This window comes from Cervus elaphus, chromosome X (genome assembly GCF_910594005.1).
Source record: "Cervus elaphus chromosome X, mCerEla1.1, whole genome shotgun sequence".
NCBI classification, from domain to species: domain Eukaryota; kingdom Metazoa; phylum Chordata; class Mammalia; order Artiodactyla; family Cervidae; genus Cervus; species Cervus elaphus.
The window spans coordinates 160,624,139-160,640,732 of record NC_057848.1 but is presented as its reverse complement, the minus strand read 5'-3'; the positions used below and the strand labels follow the sequence as shown (position 1 = coordinate 160,640,732).

The following is a 16,594-nucleotide window of genomic DNA, read 5'->3' as shown; positions in this document are numbered from 1 at the left end:
AAATTAAAATATAACTTAATACTTGGAATAACACAGTCAAACTTATTAATTACTGTTAGCATATCAGCACAGATTTGGCATTCACTTTGGTTTAGCACTTGAGAAGGAAGATTCAATATCACAGGCCTTGATGATATTGAGGCCTTTTGAGAGACTGCAAGGTACAGGATGGCAAGAGAAAGGGAAAACAGGTAGCAGGCATCTAAATTCTTTCATTTAATGACTCATCTATCCAGTATTTTTTGTGCACTTATTGAATAATGAACATGGCACTGAGAGCTAGAGACAAAGCTGAACGACAGACGCTCTCCCCTCAAGCATCTCAAATCTATCACACAGACAGATACGAAAACAAATTATTACAAAGCAGTGTGACAAACAGAATGACAAAAGTGGGGCTACCCTGGTGGTCCAGTGGTTAAGACTCTGCCTTCCAATGCAGGGGATGCAGGTTCGATCCCTGGTTGGGGAACTAAGAATGACAAAAGCATGGAAAATTCAAAGAATTAGCACAGAAAGGGGAGGAGGAGCAGCCCAGGACAGAATTCATAAACATGGTGATGTCCAAACAGGCAGACATAGAGGAAAGACATTTTCAGGACTAGCATGTGGGAGGCAGTGACAGTGGGGCACAGTGCTGGAAGGAAGGCTCGAAGGGGGAAACAAAGGGGGACGGGATCTGATAGGGGGGAAGAGGTCAGACCACTCTGGGTTTTAAACTTGATCTCTCGGAAGACGTTTGGACCTAATTCCGCAGGTGATCCGGAATCACCAAAGACTTAAGTAGACAGCACTGTGATCTGATGTGCAGTTTGGAGAAGACACCTTTGGTATCAGGGTAGAGAAGATGTCTGGCCTGGGAGGCTGAGTTGATGGTGGAATTGTTTAAGGATATCTGAGACACGAGACACAGGAAGCTGTGGGAGCAAGGAGCTCAGTTCTGGATATTCTGACATGAAGGCACTGGAGACAATCAGACAGCTTCCTGGCAGAGGTGCTCAGTACATTGTTGGAAACAGGGTTCTGGGGCTCACGAGAGAAATTTCATCTGGAGATGTGGACTATACCAGGTAGGAAATATGCAAAATAAATAATAAATTCTAGAGGGCATCCTGGAAAAGTCAACTTTTTAAAGGATACAGAAAAGAAAGGGAAATGGAACTCAGAAAATGAGAGCAGGTACTGGGCCAAGGAGTGACTTTCTGCACATCACAATTTTGCTAGAGATGGGACTTGTGAAGCACCTCTCTCCTCCCCCAATTCCTTTTCTGTACAAACAGTACACTTCTGGGCTTCCATTTGGACACTTCTCTGGGGGTATTCTGCTGTGCTTCTCAAATCATAATGTGCACGTGAATCACCTGGGAATCTTATTAAAATGCAGATTCTGAACCAGAAGGTCTGGAGTGAGGTCTGATACTCTGCATTTCTATCTCTCCAGTGATGCTGATGCTGCTGGTTCAAGGACCACACTTTGAGAAACAAGGTAATCACTGGAAGCGTGAGCCCTCCAAAGCCAAGGTAAGGAAGCTCATCTCAAATCCTGAAGAAGAAAACTGAAACCAGAAAGTGCATGTTTTTGTTTTTCTTTTTTGGGGTGGTGGTGGCAGGGAATGTGTGCATGCTAAGTCATTTCAATCGTGTCCAACTCCTTATAGCCCCATGGACTGTAGCCCACCAGGCTCCCCTGTCCATGGAATTCTCCAGGCAAGAATACTGGAGTGGGTTGCCATGCCCTCCTCCAGGGGATCTTCCCAACTCAGGGATCAAATCCACATCTCTTACATCTCCTGCATTAGGACGGGTTCTTTACCACTAGTGCCAATTGGGAAGCCCTTTTGGTGGGGGGGAATAGTATATAACTAAATTAATTAATTTTTCTGAAATTCAGGTATAACTCACATACAGCATTATATAAGTTTCCAGTATAACATAATTATTTGGTATTTGCATACACTGGGAAATGACCACAATAAGTCTAGTTATCATCTATTAGCACACATAATAACAGAATTTTTTTCTTGTGATGAGAACTTTTAAGATCTACTCTCTTAGCAGCTTCCAAATATGCAGTACAGTGTTATTGACTATAGTCACCATGTTGTACACTATATCCCCCAGAAGGCATGTTTTTTAACACATGTAAAGGGTTATGAACAAGAAAATTATTTGCTAGTTATGTATAATTCTATCAAACCTCTTTTAACCTACACATTTCATCTCTTCTCTAATTAAGTCTTTGACCTCCCTCCCTCTACCTTAATAAAAATGGTGTGAGTTTAATTTCTCATTATGGAGAAACTTCCTATAGTGGAGACACACAAGACAAGGGTTTAGGAGACTAGGGTTCAAATCCCAGCTCCACCACTAACAATTACTTTCCGTCACAGAAGCCACAGGACAGAGAAGGGGCAACCAGGCACAGGGAGGGGCAGAAGCCTGGGGGCTGGAATTGCACAGCTCGAGTGTGAAGCCAGCTTTGTGGCCAACAAACCTCTTAGCAGATAGTGCTACCCAAGTATTTGTTATGTAAAGAAGTGGAACATCTGGATTCTGTTTTCCTCATCAACTAGTACTGGTTCCCAAATAGTCAAGAGATGGTTGTGGCGGTCTTCAAACAGGCCCAGATAAAAGGAAATTTTCTGGGTTTGAAAAAGGTAACAAAAGAAAATAAACAAGTAGAATGCTTTGCCTCTCATTAACTGAGATTTCAGGAGCCATCTCTATGTTGTTTGGTTAATCTAAGTTTGTGCATGCCAGCACACCCAGTATCCCCAAGTTCCAAGCCTCAGAGAGGATTCATGGGAGGCGAATGGAGGGTGGCTACAGGTGGTCCCACTCCTTTGGCCTGTCACCTATTGTAGCTGAATTCTTGGTTTTCATCACTGATGCAGGGGACGCTGCTTAACTTAGAAGATTTCCATCCCACGCATTGTTTTCCCACCTAAATACTAGCTGCTATTAATAAAGTTGGTGATCCTACTCAATTTGTCTGCAGGCTTCTTCCAGAAAAACAAACTATTTCAGGGCTGTTCAATCAAGATAAAAGAAAATGAGAACCATGAACCTTTGGAGTGGAAATCAGAAGCCTGCAAAATCCAGGTCAAATGCTATGGGCTAGGTGGGGTAAAATTAAATGCTTGCCTCTTAAATTACTAATAGAACAAAAATGAATATTTTAAAAGTAATCGGTTTTCTTTAAATTTATGACCAGTTCAGTTTTTTTTTTCTAAAACCACTGTGCATATCATTAGCCAAGGCAAGGTAGCGTAATGGGATTTTATTGCATGTTAAATTTAATATTTAGGTAAGTGGAGGTACACTATGCTTTGTAGCATTTACCTAAATAATAGGTTGAGTTCTAGGTGCTTTTAGATGATCCTCACTTAATCAAACAACATTTTGAAGAAGTCAAGACAAAGAACTGAAGTGACTATTATGAGTACCTATTTCAGGATTTTCTGCCTCCAAGTACAGTCCTATTTCTACTATACCACAGTTATCTCTATTTGTTTTGTTGTATTAAAGTATAGTTTATTTACAATTTTGTGTTATTTTCTGCTGTATAGCAAAGTGATTCAGTGATACATATAGACACACACACACATATATTCTTTTTTACATTCTTTTCCATTATGGTCTATTATAGAATATTGAATATAGTTTCCTGTGCTATACAGTAATCCCTTGTTGTTTATCTTCTTATGTCTTTATTTATTTATTTGGTTTGGTTGGGTTTTTTTTTTTTTGGCCATGCTGCATGGCTTGTGGTATTTTAGTTCCCCGACCAGGGGTTGAACGTGGGTCCTAAGCAGTGAAAGTGTAGAGTCCCAACCACTGACACCAGGGAATTCCCTATATTTGCTTTTTTTTTCAATCAACTAAAATTGATTCAAATATTTTAGAAACTTCCAAAGAAATATTCCTAAGAGGTTCCTATTTTTCACTAATAAGACAGTAAACTATAAGGACAGTATTGAAATCACTGTTATGGGAATTCCCTGGTGGTCCAGTGGTTAGGACTCAGCACGTTCACTGCCATGGACCTGGGTTCAGTCACTGGGAACTAAGGTCCCACAAGCCATGTGGTATAGCCAAAAAGAAAAACAAAGAAATCATTGTTATTTTTGGTAAAGATAAAAATGATATTCAACTCCGCAGTAGACCATAAAATCTTTTAAGTTGAAATTCTCTTCACACAACATAAAAAATACTGTTTTTGGTCCTCTAAAAGTTCAAACCTCCATGTCCTACACATGATGGATACTCAAGAAATGTTTCTTGAAAAGAAAGAGAGCATGAATATAGAAATAAATACCATGTGTATATTTTCCTTTGACAATAGAGAAATGAAACAAAATCCTCAACTTTGTACATAGAGGACCAAAATCCAGCTGTTCTTCCCAGTGATACTATAGATGTACTCTGCTTTCAAAGAAATGAAAACCAACCAAGAAAATCGCCATCATTTGTGGCTTACCATGCTGGACAACTGGTTCTTTTAATGGCTCCCCAGCAATTAGGACAAAGTGGCTTCTCTCAGGATCCTAAAGGCAAGAAAGAAAGCAACAAACAATAAATAGATTTATTTTTGACTATCTGATAAGGAATGATTTGAAGCTGACCTCCTGGCCAAATGGATAATGTCCTTAATTCTAAAGATAAATTCCAGAAATATTTTCTGTGCAATGTGCAATAGGGAAATGATCATTCTTTAAGATGCTTGGTGGCAATCAAAACTCAAGAATATGTTCCAACCACCAAAATAATTACCTACTCAAATAAAGGAGAATTTAAATTAAAATTTTTCTTTAATTAGAAACACCTTTATGACAAACTATAAATAACTTGGCTTATTATAGAGCTTATAATTTCCTACTAAAATTTTAATTTTGAGAATGGAAAATTATTTATGCAAATCCAAAAGGAACATTTTATTACTTTCAACATTTATTACTATTAGTATAAAATATGCCCCAGAAATGCTGCACTAAATGGAACCTTATAAAAACATCCCAGGGACATCTGCTCAGGCAAGTTTCTCTCCAAAAGGATCCTATTGTTTTTGTTTACAATTAAGATGAGGTCTTTTATTCCTGAAACTGAAAAAAATATTAATTATTAAATCCAATATTAGTGTGGATGCAGGGAAAGATATACTTTTCTATACATCACTAGGGAGATTTTCTGTACATCATTCAGTTCAGTTCAGTCGCTCAGTCGTGTCTGACTCTTTGCGACCCCGTGAACTGCAGCACGCCAGGGCTCCCTGTCCATCACCAACTCCTGGAGTTTACTCAAACTCATGTCCATCGAGTCGGTGATGCCATCCAGCCATCTCATCCTCTGTCGTCCGCTTCTTCTCCTGCCCCCAATCCCTCCCAGCATCAGGCTCTTTCCCAACGAGTCAACTCTTCACATCAGGTGGCCAAAGTACTGGAGTTGCAGCTTCAGCATCAGTCCTTCCAATGAACACCCAGGACTGATCTCCTTTAGGATGGACTGGTTGGATCTCCTTGCAGTCCAAGGGACTCTCAAGAGTCTTCTCCAACACCACAGTTCAAAAGCATCAATTTTTCGGCGCTCAGCTTTCTTCACAGTCCAACTCCCACATCCATACATGACTGCTGGAAAAACCGTAGCCTTGACTAGACGGACCTTTGTTGGCAAAATAATGTCTCTGCTTTTTCATATGCTATCTAGGTTGGTCATAATTTTCCATCCAAGGAGTAAGCGTCTTTTAATTTCATGGCTGCAATCACCATCTGCAGTGATTTTGGAGCCCAAAAATCATTAGGGTGCTGTAAACTTCCAGACAGCCCTCCTATTGCTAATGTCTTCTGACACAATCATGCCAGAGAAACCAGCAGAAGAACCTCCCACCACATTTGTGATAAAATATGGTCAAATGATTTCTGTGAAAGTCTTAATTTACTCCCTATTTGCTGTCAAAATGTACTAATGTGAACTCAGCTAAAAATCAACAGAGTAAGCTATTTAGAGAGAAGAAATAGAGACCCAGATGTAGAGAACAGACTTGTGGACAAAGCAGGGGAAGGAGAGGCTAGGATAAATTTAGAAAATAGCACTGACATATATACACTCTCATGTGTCTAACAGATAACTAGTGGGAAGTTGCTATATAACACAGGGAGCCCAGCCCGGCACTCTGTGACAACCTAGAGGAGTGGGATGGGGCGGGGAGGGGGGAGGCTCAAGAGGGAGGGAATATATATATACATAACTATGACTGATTTGCAATGATGTAAGGTAGAGACCAATAAGAAGAAATGCAAAATGATTGTATGAGGAGGCCTTACAAATAGCTGAGAAAAGAAGAGAAACGAAAGGCAAAGGAGAAAATGAAACATATATCCATCTGAATGCAGAGTTCCAAAGAATAGCAAAGAGCAATAAGAAAGCCTTCTTAAGTGATCAATGCAAAAAAATAGAGGAACACAACAGAATTGGAAAGACGAGAGATCTCTTCAAGAAAATTAGAGATACCAAGGGAACATTTCATGCAAAGATGGGCTCAATAAAGGACAGAAATGTTATGGACCTAACAGAAGCAGAAGATATTAAGAAAAGGTGGCAAGAATACACAGAGGAACTATACAAAAAAGATCTTATGACCTAGATGACCACGATGCTGTGATCACTCACCTAGAGTCAGACATCCTGGAGTGTGAAGTCAAATGGGCCTCAGGAAAAATCACTACAAACAAAGCTAGTGGAGGTGATGGAATTCCAGCTGAGTTATTTGAAATCCTAAAAGATGATGCTGTTAAAGTGCTACACTTAATATGCCAACAAATTTGGTAAACTCAGCAGTGGCCGCAGGACTGGAAAAGGTCACGTTTCATTCCAATTCCACCGAAAGGCAATGCCAAAGAATGCTCAAACTATCGCACAATTACTCATCTCACATGATAGCAAAGTAATGCTGAAAATTCTCCAAGCTAGGCTTCAACATTACATGAACCGAGAATTTCCAGATGTTCAAGCTGGATTTAGAAAAGGCAGAGGAACCAGAGATCAAATTGCCAACATCCGTTGGATCATAGAAAAAGCAAAGGAATTCCAGAAAGGCATCTACTCCGGCTTTATTGATTATGCTAAAGCCTTTGTGTGGATCACAACAAACTGGAAAATTCTTAAAGAGATGGGAATACCAGACCACCTTACCTGCCTCATGAGAAACCTGTATGCAGGTCAAGAAAAAATAGTTAGAACTGGACATGGAACAACAGACTGGTTCCAAATCGGGAAAGGAGTATGTCAAGGCTGTAATATTGTCACCTTGCTTATTTAACTTTTTAATTTTTATTTTGTTTTTTGCTTATTTAACTTATATGCAGAGTACATCATGAGAAATGCTGGGCTGGATGAAGCACAAGCTGGAATCAAGATTGCAGGGAGAAATATCAATAACCTCAGATATGCAGGTGACAATACCCTTATGGCAGAAAGCGAAAAGGAACTAAAGAGCCTCTAGAGGAAAGTGAAAGAGGAGAGTGAAAAAGCTGGCTTAAAACTCAACATTCAAAAAACTAAGATCATGGCATCTGGTTCCATCACTTCATGGCAAATAGATGGGGAAACAATGGAAACAGTGACAGACTTTATTTCCTTGGGCTCCAAAATCACTGCAGATTGGTGACTGCAGCCATGAAATTAAAAAATGCTTACTCCCTGGAAGAAAAGTTATGACAAACCTAGACAGCATATTAAAAAGCAGAGACATTACTTCACCAACAAAGGTCTGACTAGTCAAGTGTCAGTCGGGCTTCCCTGGTGGCTCAGTTGGTAAAGAATCTGCCTGCAACACAGGAGACCTAGGATTGATCCCTCGGTCAGGAAGATCCCCTGGAGAAGGAAATGGCAACCCACTGCAGTATTCTTAAAACTATGGTTTTTTCTAGTAGTCATGTATGGATGTGAGAGTTGGACCATAAAGAAAGCTGAGCGCCAAAGAATTGATGCTTTTGAACTGTGGTGTTGCAGAAGACTCTTGAGAGTCCCTTGGACAGCAAGGAGATCAAACCAGTCAAGCCTAAAGGAGATCAGACCTGAGTATTCATTGGAAGGATTGATGCTTAAGCTGGAGCTCCAATACTCTGGCCACCTGATGCGAAGAACTGACTCACTGGAAAAAACCCTGATGCTGGGAAAGATTGAAGGCAGGAGAAGAGGACGACAGAGGATGAGATGGTCGGATGGTATCACCGACTTGATGGACATGAGTTTGAGTAAGCTCCAGTAATTGGTGATGGACAGGGAAGCCTGGCATGTTGCAGTCCATGGGGTTGCAAAGAGTCAGACGCAACTGAACTCAACTGACGACTGATTTGCGATGGTGTAAGGCAGAGACCACTGTAACATTGTAAAGCAATATCCTTCAAACAAAATTGAAAATTCAATTACATTTGACAGAAAAGTAAATGACATTTTGGGGAGGGCAGTAAACGTCCTTTGCCTTTTAAAAACAGATATGTGGCAAGTAATTGAAACTGTTATATTTTAGGAGGTTAAAAAAAAAAACCACTGCATACTGGGGCATATTTCAAGCATGCAATAAAGAAGTCCTGAGTCAGGAGTTAAAAAAAAAAAGAGTAAACTAAAAAGGCTTCTGCTAATTCAAATTTTAAAAATAGATGTCATAAACCCCATCTTCTAGATTAGTATTTTAACCTCAGCATAGACCCTCATTCAATTCCCACTTATTGTGACACTGTATACAATGTTAATAGTTAGGCTTTGTGGTCATCAGATCCATGAGATTCAAAGCTAGAAGATAGGAAAGCACCACTATACAGCAGTACAAGGAAATGGATAGCTTAACATCAATTATGGAAATTAAAAACAAAAAAACAAACAAAACTATGAAAAACAGACATAGAAGCTTAAAAACTAGTCCAGGACCACTTACTGTAGGAGCCAGCAGGCCCTAAAGACATCATCATACTTTATAGCTCAGGAGAGTAATCAATATATTTACATGCTGATGACCCAAGGTTATGAGTAAGTTAAACTGTGCAGAGTATCATGCAGTAGCCCAAGAGTCCACAAGAAAGGGGAGGGTTTCTTATTCAACTTAAATGTTTTCTTATTCAATGTCATGTTTAAGTGACTAAAAAATTCAACTTAAGGGAGGTGGGAGGGGGGATCGGGATAGGGAATACATGTAAATCCATGGCTGATTCATGTCAATGTATGACAAAAACCACTACAATATTGTAAAGTAATTAGCCTCCAACTAATAAAAATAAATTAAAAAAAACAAAGCATGAAGTTATCAAAAAAGATTTATTTACTAAGGGCTTTGAAGGGGCGAAATTTCAGTGTGAATCAAATGACACATTCAAGAAAAGTATCTTATAAATAGTTCTGATCACTGGTATTACATCATATATGCTTTAATCCGAGGGAGATATCACTACAAACTGTTTTGAGGTATTTGTTTTTGGAGGAGCTAAGCACTTGACTTCTAGGTTCAGGAAACAGGGGAAAAAGGATCAGGAGTCATAAGAGAAAAGGAAAGAAAAGGCCAACCTCCTTGTGTCACAGGTTTATGACTCCTCAGAATGTAAGTTTCTTAATTCAGAAGATACATCTTTTGTGAGTGACAAATGTGTCCTACAGTTTACACAATTTGGAATAATAATAAAGTGCTCAAAATTCAAGTTTTGTCCCTTTTGACATTTGTCAAATCAAATGATGACTTTCATTTACAAGTCAGACAGTAGGATAAAAGGACACTAGTGTTTGGTCTGAAATGAAAAATGATCCATCTGCTGGGTGTTGAGTTGTTTGGGTATTGGGCTTTCCATTTCAGAAAGCGGCAGGCTGGTCCAAGCTCCTCTGAATGACTTTTTCACAAAATTAACCACTGCATGGACCCTTGTCCTCTAACCTAAGCCAGATGTTTTGGGTCTTTTTCTTTTCCCTTAAGTGCATCGTTTTTCTTCCCTTACCTAGCCTTCTTTGGTGAAAGCTGATGATCTTTCTGAATTTTCACTAGAGTGCTCTTGTGGCTTGTGCTGCTGCTGCTGCTAAGTCGCGTCAGTCGTGTCCAACTCTGTGCAACCCCATAGACTGCAGCCCACCAGGCTCCCCCGTCCCTGGGATTCTCCAGGCAAGAATACTGGAGTGGGTTGCCATTTCCTTCTCCAACGCATGAAAGGGAAAAGTGAAAGTGAAGTCGCTCAGTTGTGTCCGACTCTTCACGACCCCATGGACTGCAGCCTACCAAGCTCCTCTGTCCATGGGATTTTCCAGGCAAGAGTACTGAAGTGGGGTGCCATTGCCTTCTCCTGTGGCTTGTGCACTAGAGTGCAATTGCTGCCATCTTGAAAAGTTCTCGTCTATGGCAAGGTGACCTTGGGTACAATATCAAATGAGAAGACTGGTCAAAGCAAGCAGAAGGAAAGACCTATTGAAGGTCATGAGTCCCTGTGTGGATCTATGTCAGTGCCCTATTGGGGTCTGATAAAAAGACTCTCATACAAAGGTAACAGAAGTCCACCTACTGCTTCATGGATAGCTGCCCCAACCTACACTCATGATTTTTTGGGATCCAGAACATGTCTTTCACTTTGGCACACCTTCTCAGAGTTTAGTTTTGAGTCAGGACCTTCTGGGTTTATGTAACAATTCACTTTTACAAAATGTTCTGTTATTCCATAAAAATCGCCAAGATATGTCTTGAGTTCCACTGATAACGACAAGAATGATTTGAAGCCCAGATGAAGCCCTAAGATTCATCTAAGCTGGTGATAACTTCTACACTGTGAATATGCATTCAGAGTTTGTTTTATTGATCAGAAATATTCAATACAAAGCTTGAGATGGCTCTTGGACTCTGAGAATGAATCTAAAGGCATGCTTTTGCTTCAGGAACATTTATTATAGTGAAATATTACCTGAAAAACATTACCAGAAAGTGAGATTTAACAGGACTTAATTGCATGCAATTATTCTTACTCGATTTCATTGTTTATATTTCTTAGGTCAAGTGAAAGTGAAAACAATGAACTGTTGCCAGTTTTTGAAGATTAATGCTTTATTTTACTATGAATTTTTATACATCAGCAAAAAGTTGTCTCTAACTTTAAATGGTACTCTTTAACTGGCACCATTCATGGGGAATACATTAAATTAATACAGATTAACATTTAATTAAAAATTGAAAGACAAATTTGTTAAAGAGTACCATTACTCTCAAGTATGGTTTCAGTGGCAGTCAAAGAGGAATTGATTGTCTACCTTGACAAACTACAAGTAAGTCTGTTAACCATGAGGCTTAAGACTTTCTCAATAGGACACTAGTACAAACACAAGTTTAAAGGTGAGACCAAGCCTTCACATCAAATCCATGTGCTCCTGATCAGGGAGCCATGTTAGCAACCAGGGTACTAACTGTGGTACCTTGCTGCCAAAGCAGCACAGGGAGCCTGAATGCTCAGAACACAGGCTGTTCCAGGGTGGCCATTCCAGTCCAGGCTTAAATGTCCAGAGTAGCCCGGGGTTGAGCTCCATCTCTAAGAACAACATAAAAGTTAGGGCCATTTTGAAGTCAATGCTGGGGTTTGGGCTTCTTCTCAGAAGTCAAAGAGTCTGGCTTAACAACTCTTCAGTATACACCAAGCCCCCTGCAGTTGCTTCCCCTCCTTGAAGACTTCAGAGTACAGTCACAAAAGATAATCCACACTCTGAGTGAGAAAGACAGAGCTCCCTGTGGCCTAAAATGTGCTGGTCCAAGATGTGGTCTACATCAACTCTTCGCTGTCCTCCTCATCTGCCCAAGGACTGGCCATTCTGAAGAAACCCACCCAGACTCCTGGGCTACCACGGAGACAAGCATGAGGGTGAAGACACAGAATGAGAAGCAGAGGAAGGGCAAAACAGAGGAAATCCAGGGACTACCTATCAGCTCCTCATTCCTGCCCACAACTCTGTGCACGGGGGAACAGGGGAGAACCATGAAGGCACAGGTCATTCTTTCATCCTCAGGCTACTCCTAGTCCTGAGTGAAGACACCTCTGGCCTGGAGCCCAATTGAATAAGAGTCCTTTAAGGCCTTTTTCTAGCTGCAGAAAATTACGTGTCCTAAACCTGAGGACCCAAGGTATGAATCTTCATTAAGTAACATGTATGTGGCATGACCACCTGTCACATCAAGTGTTTAGATCAGTGAACTTTCCAGCTATCATCAATGGACACCCACTGTGTACTAGATTAGGGGTAAGCAAAGCTGTCCTTGTAAAGAGCCAGAGAGTAAAGATTTTAGGCTTCGTGGGCCACCCAGTCTCTGTCACAGCCACTTACCTGTGGTATGAAAGCATCCACAGACAAATGGAAATGAATGGGTGTGACTGGGATTCAATGAAACTTTAGGAAAAGTTTACATCTGGTCTATTGGGCATAAATTACTGAGCCCCATGCTAGATGTGGCCTAGACTCTTGACCTGCATAATCACACATAGTCTGACAGCCCCATGCAGCTGGCATCATGATTTCAAATCTGCAGACAAAAAGCTGAACAAAGCCCAGGGCGGGTTGAGAACTGTGTCCAAAGTCATGTGGCTAATGAGTGGCAAGGCCAAGATTCACACCGTCACAGGCTCTTCCTGTGGTGTCTAAGGGGGACTTTCTACTCTTCCGGGATATAAGTGCTACACGCTCATGTAAAGGCTAATTTTTGGAACTAACAGCTCTTCCTAATGTCTTGATGGCTCAAGCTACACTTGCATACAGTCAAAATTACAGAGGGGCATGTAACAGAACCTTGCCCCTGGGTCACAGAATTGATGACTTCAGCCGACAATTTTTTTTTACATCCCACTGCCTCCCTATTTCTGGCTCCCCTCACATCTTCATTCTGGTGTTCTGCTTCAGCTTCCAAATCCTGATCACCTGCAGTGTGCCCTGTGCTACATCACAGAGAGGTCTGAGGTTGTCAAGTTAAACCAGGTAATGTTACAGCCTAACCTGGTGTCAGGAGGCTCTCTGGCTTATATATAGCTTCAATGCCTCTTTCGTGCATTGGGTGGAAACAGATGAAATCATCATTTTTGTAGGTCAGACATGGCAGTTTCATACAGTTTAACCTAATAACAGTGAGCACGGACCCCAAGATACGCATTTCCTCTAGAGCTCACGGGCCTCTGCCTCCCTTGACTTCACTGCTCCTGGAGGTACCACAGAGAATTAAAGGAGCAATAGGGGAACAGTCAGCAAAGGCAACCTTCCTCACACTCACTGAATTCTACCATGCCAGGGTCGGAGAGCTGGCAGTCAGTCAGATGGCCTCTCTGCCAGTCACATGCATGCTGACACAGTTTTAATCCCTACTTTTCAAAATTCAACTTTGCAGGAGCTTTGGCACAACTGTCTCCTCAATTTTCCTTATTAGAATGGCACAAAGCAGCCATATGGGCCTCATAGGCTCACAAGATGGTCAGTGACTTGTCCAAAGGAATAAAAGAAGTAACACGAGGAAGAAATCTGTCAGCAAAGATTAAAAAGCTCCTTGAAAATATCAGAAACTTTACTTACAAAGCAAGGATTCAACACAAAAAGACTACGAGATAGAGCATATATTCTTCTCAGTTTGACATGGGGCCAAATTTCAAAGGGCTCCATGGGACTATGTATGGAGATCTACATTTATACCCCTAGAGTGCTGATCCATTTTCACTTATGCCAAAGATAAAATCAATCAAGTGTATAAAGAAAGAAAAAATAAGAGACAAGGAGAACTGTTGCCTCAGATTCATATTTCTAGGGGTAAACAATTTGGACTTTCGATGATTCCTAAAGATGAGGAATCAGTATAGGTAATACCTTAAAATAAACCACTAGAAATAACTGAAGTTAATGAAACTGGTTGATAAACTTGTGGCACAGTTTCTTTCCCTGAGGAAGAGAAAAAATTATCCAGGTACACAGGAGATTTGGGCATTTTTTTTGGAAACTGGAAACTAGTAGAAAGTACAAGTTAAAAAGATTAAAGCAATTTAAGTGTCCATCAACAGATTAATGGATAAAGACAATGTGGTACATATATACAATGTAATATTACTCAGCCATAAAAAATGGAAGTTTGCTATTTGTATCAACATGGATGGACTTAAACAGCATTATGTTAATTGAAGTAAGTCAGACAGAGAGAGAGAGATACTATATGATAATACTTAATGTAGACTCTAAAAAATACAATAAACTAGTGAATATAACAAATAAAGCAGACTCACAGATACAGAAAACAACTAGTGGTCACCAGGGGTAGGGGAGGGGTAATATAGGGATGAGGGATTAGGAGATATAAACCACTGGGTGCATTCTTGAGATAGGCTCAAGAATGTATTGTACAACATGGGGAATATAGCCAAAATTTTGTAATAACTGTTAATGGAAAGTAACATTTAAAATTATACTAACATTTTTTAAAAACAAAAAAGTTTTTTGAAAAAAGAAATATTTTTAATTTTACCTTGTTCTCCACATGAACACTGTCACCTTCTCCCAGCACGACTGTGTGATGAGGTTCTATTTTTTGCTGTGCATCATCAGGTCCTACAAAAAGGATGACCCACTTAATTTAGTCCTCATGATGGAACATTTCTCATATGATTATAAATCTGGTTAACTATACAGCATCACAATATTAATTTCAAGTTCAGAAATAACAGACTTAGGAATCTCCTTAAATCTCTTGGTTGATGGTATCTGCAATTATTAAAGTCCAAAACTGGCTTGTTTGCCAATGTAGAAAAGGAGATGAATCCTATATTGTGTTTCTACTTACACTTATAATGTTACACCTAATAGATTAATTAATAAGCAAAGTCCTTGGCATCATATGCTAATGAGAGTGTTTCCTTGGGTCAATTATAAACCTAAGATTTTTTCTTTTTTATTTTTTAAATTATGAAAATATAACATCACATTTACAAATACAGAACAAAGTTACACGTGTGTGTGTGTGTGTGTGTTAGTTGCTTAGTCATGTCTGACTCTTTGCAATCCCATCAACTGTAGTCTGCCAGGCTTCTCTGTCCATGGAATTTTCCAGGCAAGAATGCTGGAGTAGGTTACCATTTCCTCCTCCAGGGGATCTTCCCGACCCAGGGATTGAACCTGCACCTTCTGGGTCTCACTGGCAGGTGGATTCTTTACCAATGAGGCACCTGGGAAGCCCAGTAAGTTCAGGTTGGGTATATTTCCATCCCTTCTATATTGAGGCTCACAGATGAAATAATACAAACTGAAATTGTGTGTTAAAGGCAACAAGAAAGGAAAAAACAAAGTTCAATGAGAGAATAGGGACTGTAGAATTCTGCAGGATCAGATAGACCAACAGAAGGCAAAACAAGGATGAAGGGCTTTCTAGAAAAGAGGATAGACTGTGAGGGGCTGGGAATATGCAGGGCATGCCTGGGGAAATGGGGAACCTTCTATCATTTCTGGAACATTCTTTTGGGGGGAATGATGGCCATGAAGACTGGCATCAGCTCAAGGAAATACACTCTGAGGAAAGGATGTGTGTGTGAAATGGTTAGATCTGTGTTCTGGAGAAATAACTGAAAGCAGAGCACAGAATAAATTGGAGGAGGCAAGACTGAAGTTAGAATGAGCTGTTAGGAGTTTATTCTAACAGTCTAACTGGAAATGAATTCCAGTCTGAGCTTGGAGAGTGAACAGAGAAAGATGGGTGGGTTTGAGAGGTAGGGTTGAGAAAGACATGTGCATGGACAACAGAGTGAAGATTTCAAGCATGATGTCTGGGCTACATGACATTCTGGGCTATAAATAAAAGCATTCACCTGACATGATAGAGCTATAGCTGAATAATCAAGGTGGAAGTGCTTATTTAAGTGAAAACAAGAGCTTGAGGAATTACCATATAAACAGAAACATTATTTGTGAATTTTGTGAATACTGGCTGGAGTTCAACGATAGTCATATTTTCTAGAGAAGTCCTCCCTTTTACCTCTACTTTGGAGATAACCTATATGAAGCAGAAAGGTTCATTGTGATGCTTAAAAATGTGAAAGAGGATTCTGAGAGAGGCCTTCTTAACCCAGAGTCAGTGTGTTCCCAAGGGGTCCCTGGATAGAATTCAAAGCAGTCACGGGCTTGTAAGGAAAACAAATGACATCTTTACTTTCACAAACAGCTACCTGAAATGTGGCCTTTCTTTCAGTCATGAATGTAGGCCCCCCCTCAGAAAAAATCATAGCTGTATTAGCTGGACCAATGACTTTGTCTCCAGTAGAAATTATAGATATTTTCTTACCTCACTAGCATTGCAGAGATCTCAAAATCAATTTACGTTAATCACTACTTAACCTAATTTAAATCTGCTTCTGGATCATGTTATTACAAATGTCATTAGAGAAGCATACATGGAACTATATCATAGACTTGTTCTTTGAACCATTTAATGACTTCATTGAATTAAAAAAAAAAAAAAAAACATTGTTCAGAGGTGGGGCTTTGGCAAATCTCAAAAGGATCCATGGAACAAAAAAGTTTAAGAACCTCTGTCTCAATCTGCCTGCCAATGCAGGGGACACAGGTTCGATCC

The 16,594-nt window shown here is 40.1% G+C and overlaps 1 protein-coding gene across 2 annotated transcripts in view; it reads right to left on the bottom strand.

Moving 5' to 3' along the window:
* Positions 1-16,594, bottom strand: part of PIR (pirin) — a 103,823-nt gene that overhangs the window by 1,546 nt on the left and 85,683 nt on the right. For both annotated transcript variants that reach the window (XM_043896536.1, XM_043896535.1), the window contains 2 exons: positions 14,498-14,580; positions 4,481-4,547 (listed from right to left, as the gene is read on the bottom strand). In XM_043896536.1, the coding sequence (XP_043752471.1) occupies positions 4,481-4,547; positions 14,498-14,580 (150 nt within the window). The remainder of the gene's footprint in view (positions 1-4,480; positions 4,548-14,497; positions 14,581-16,594) is intronic.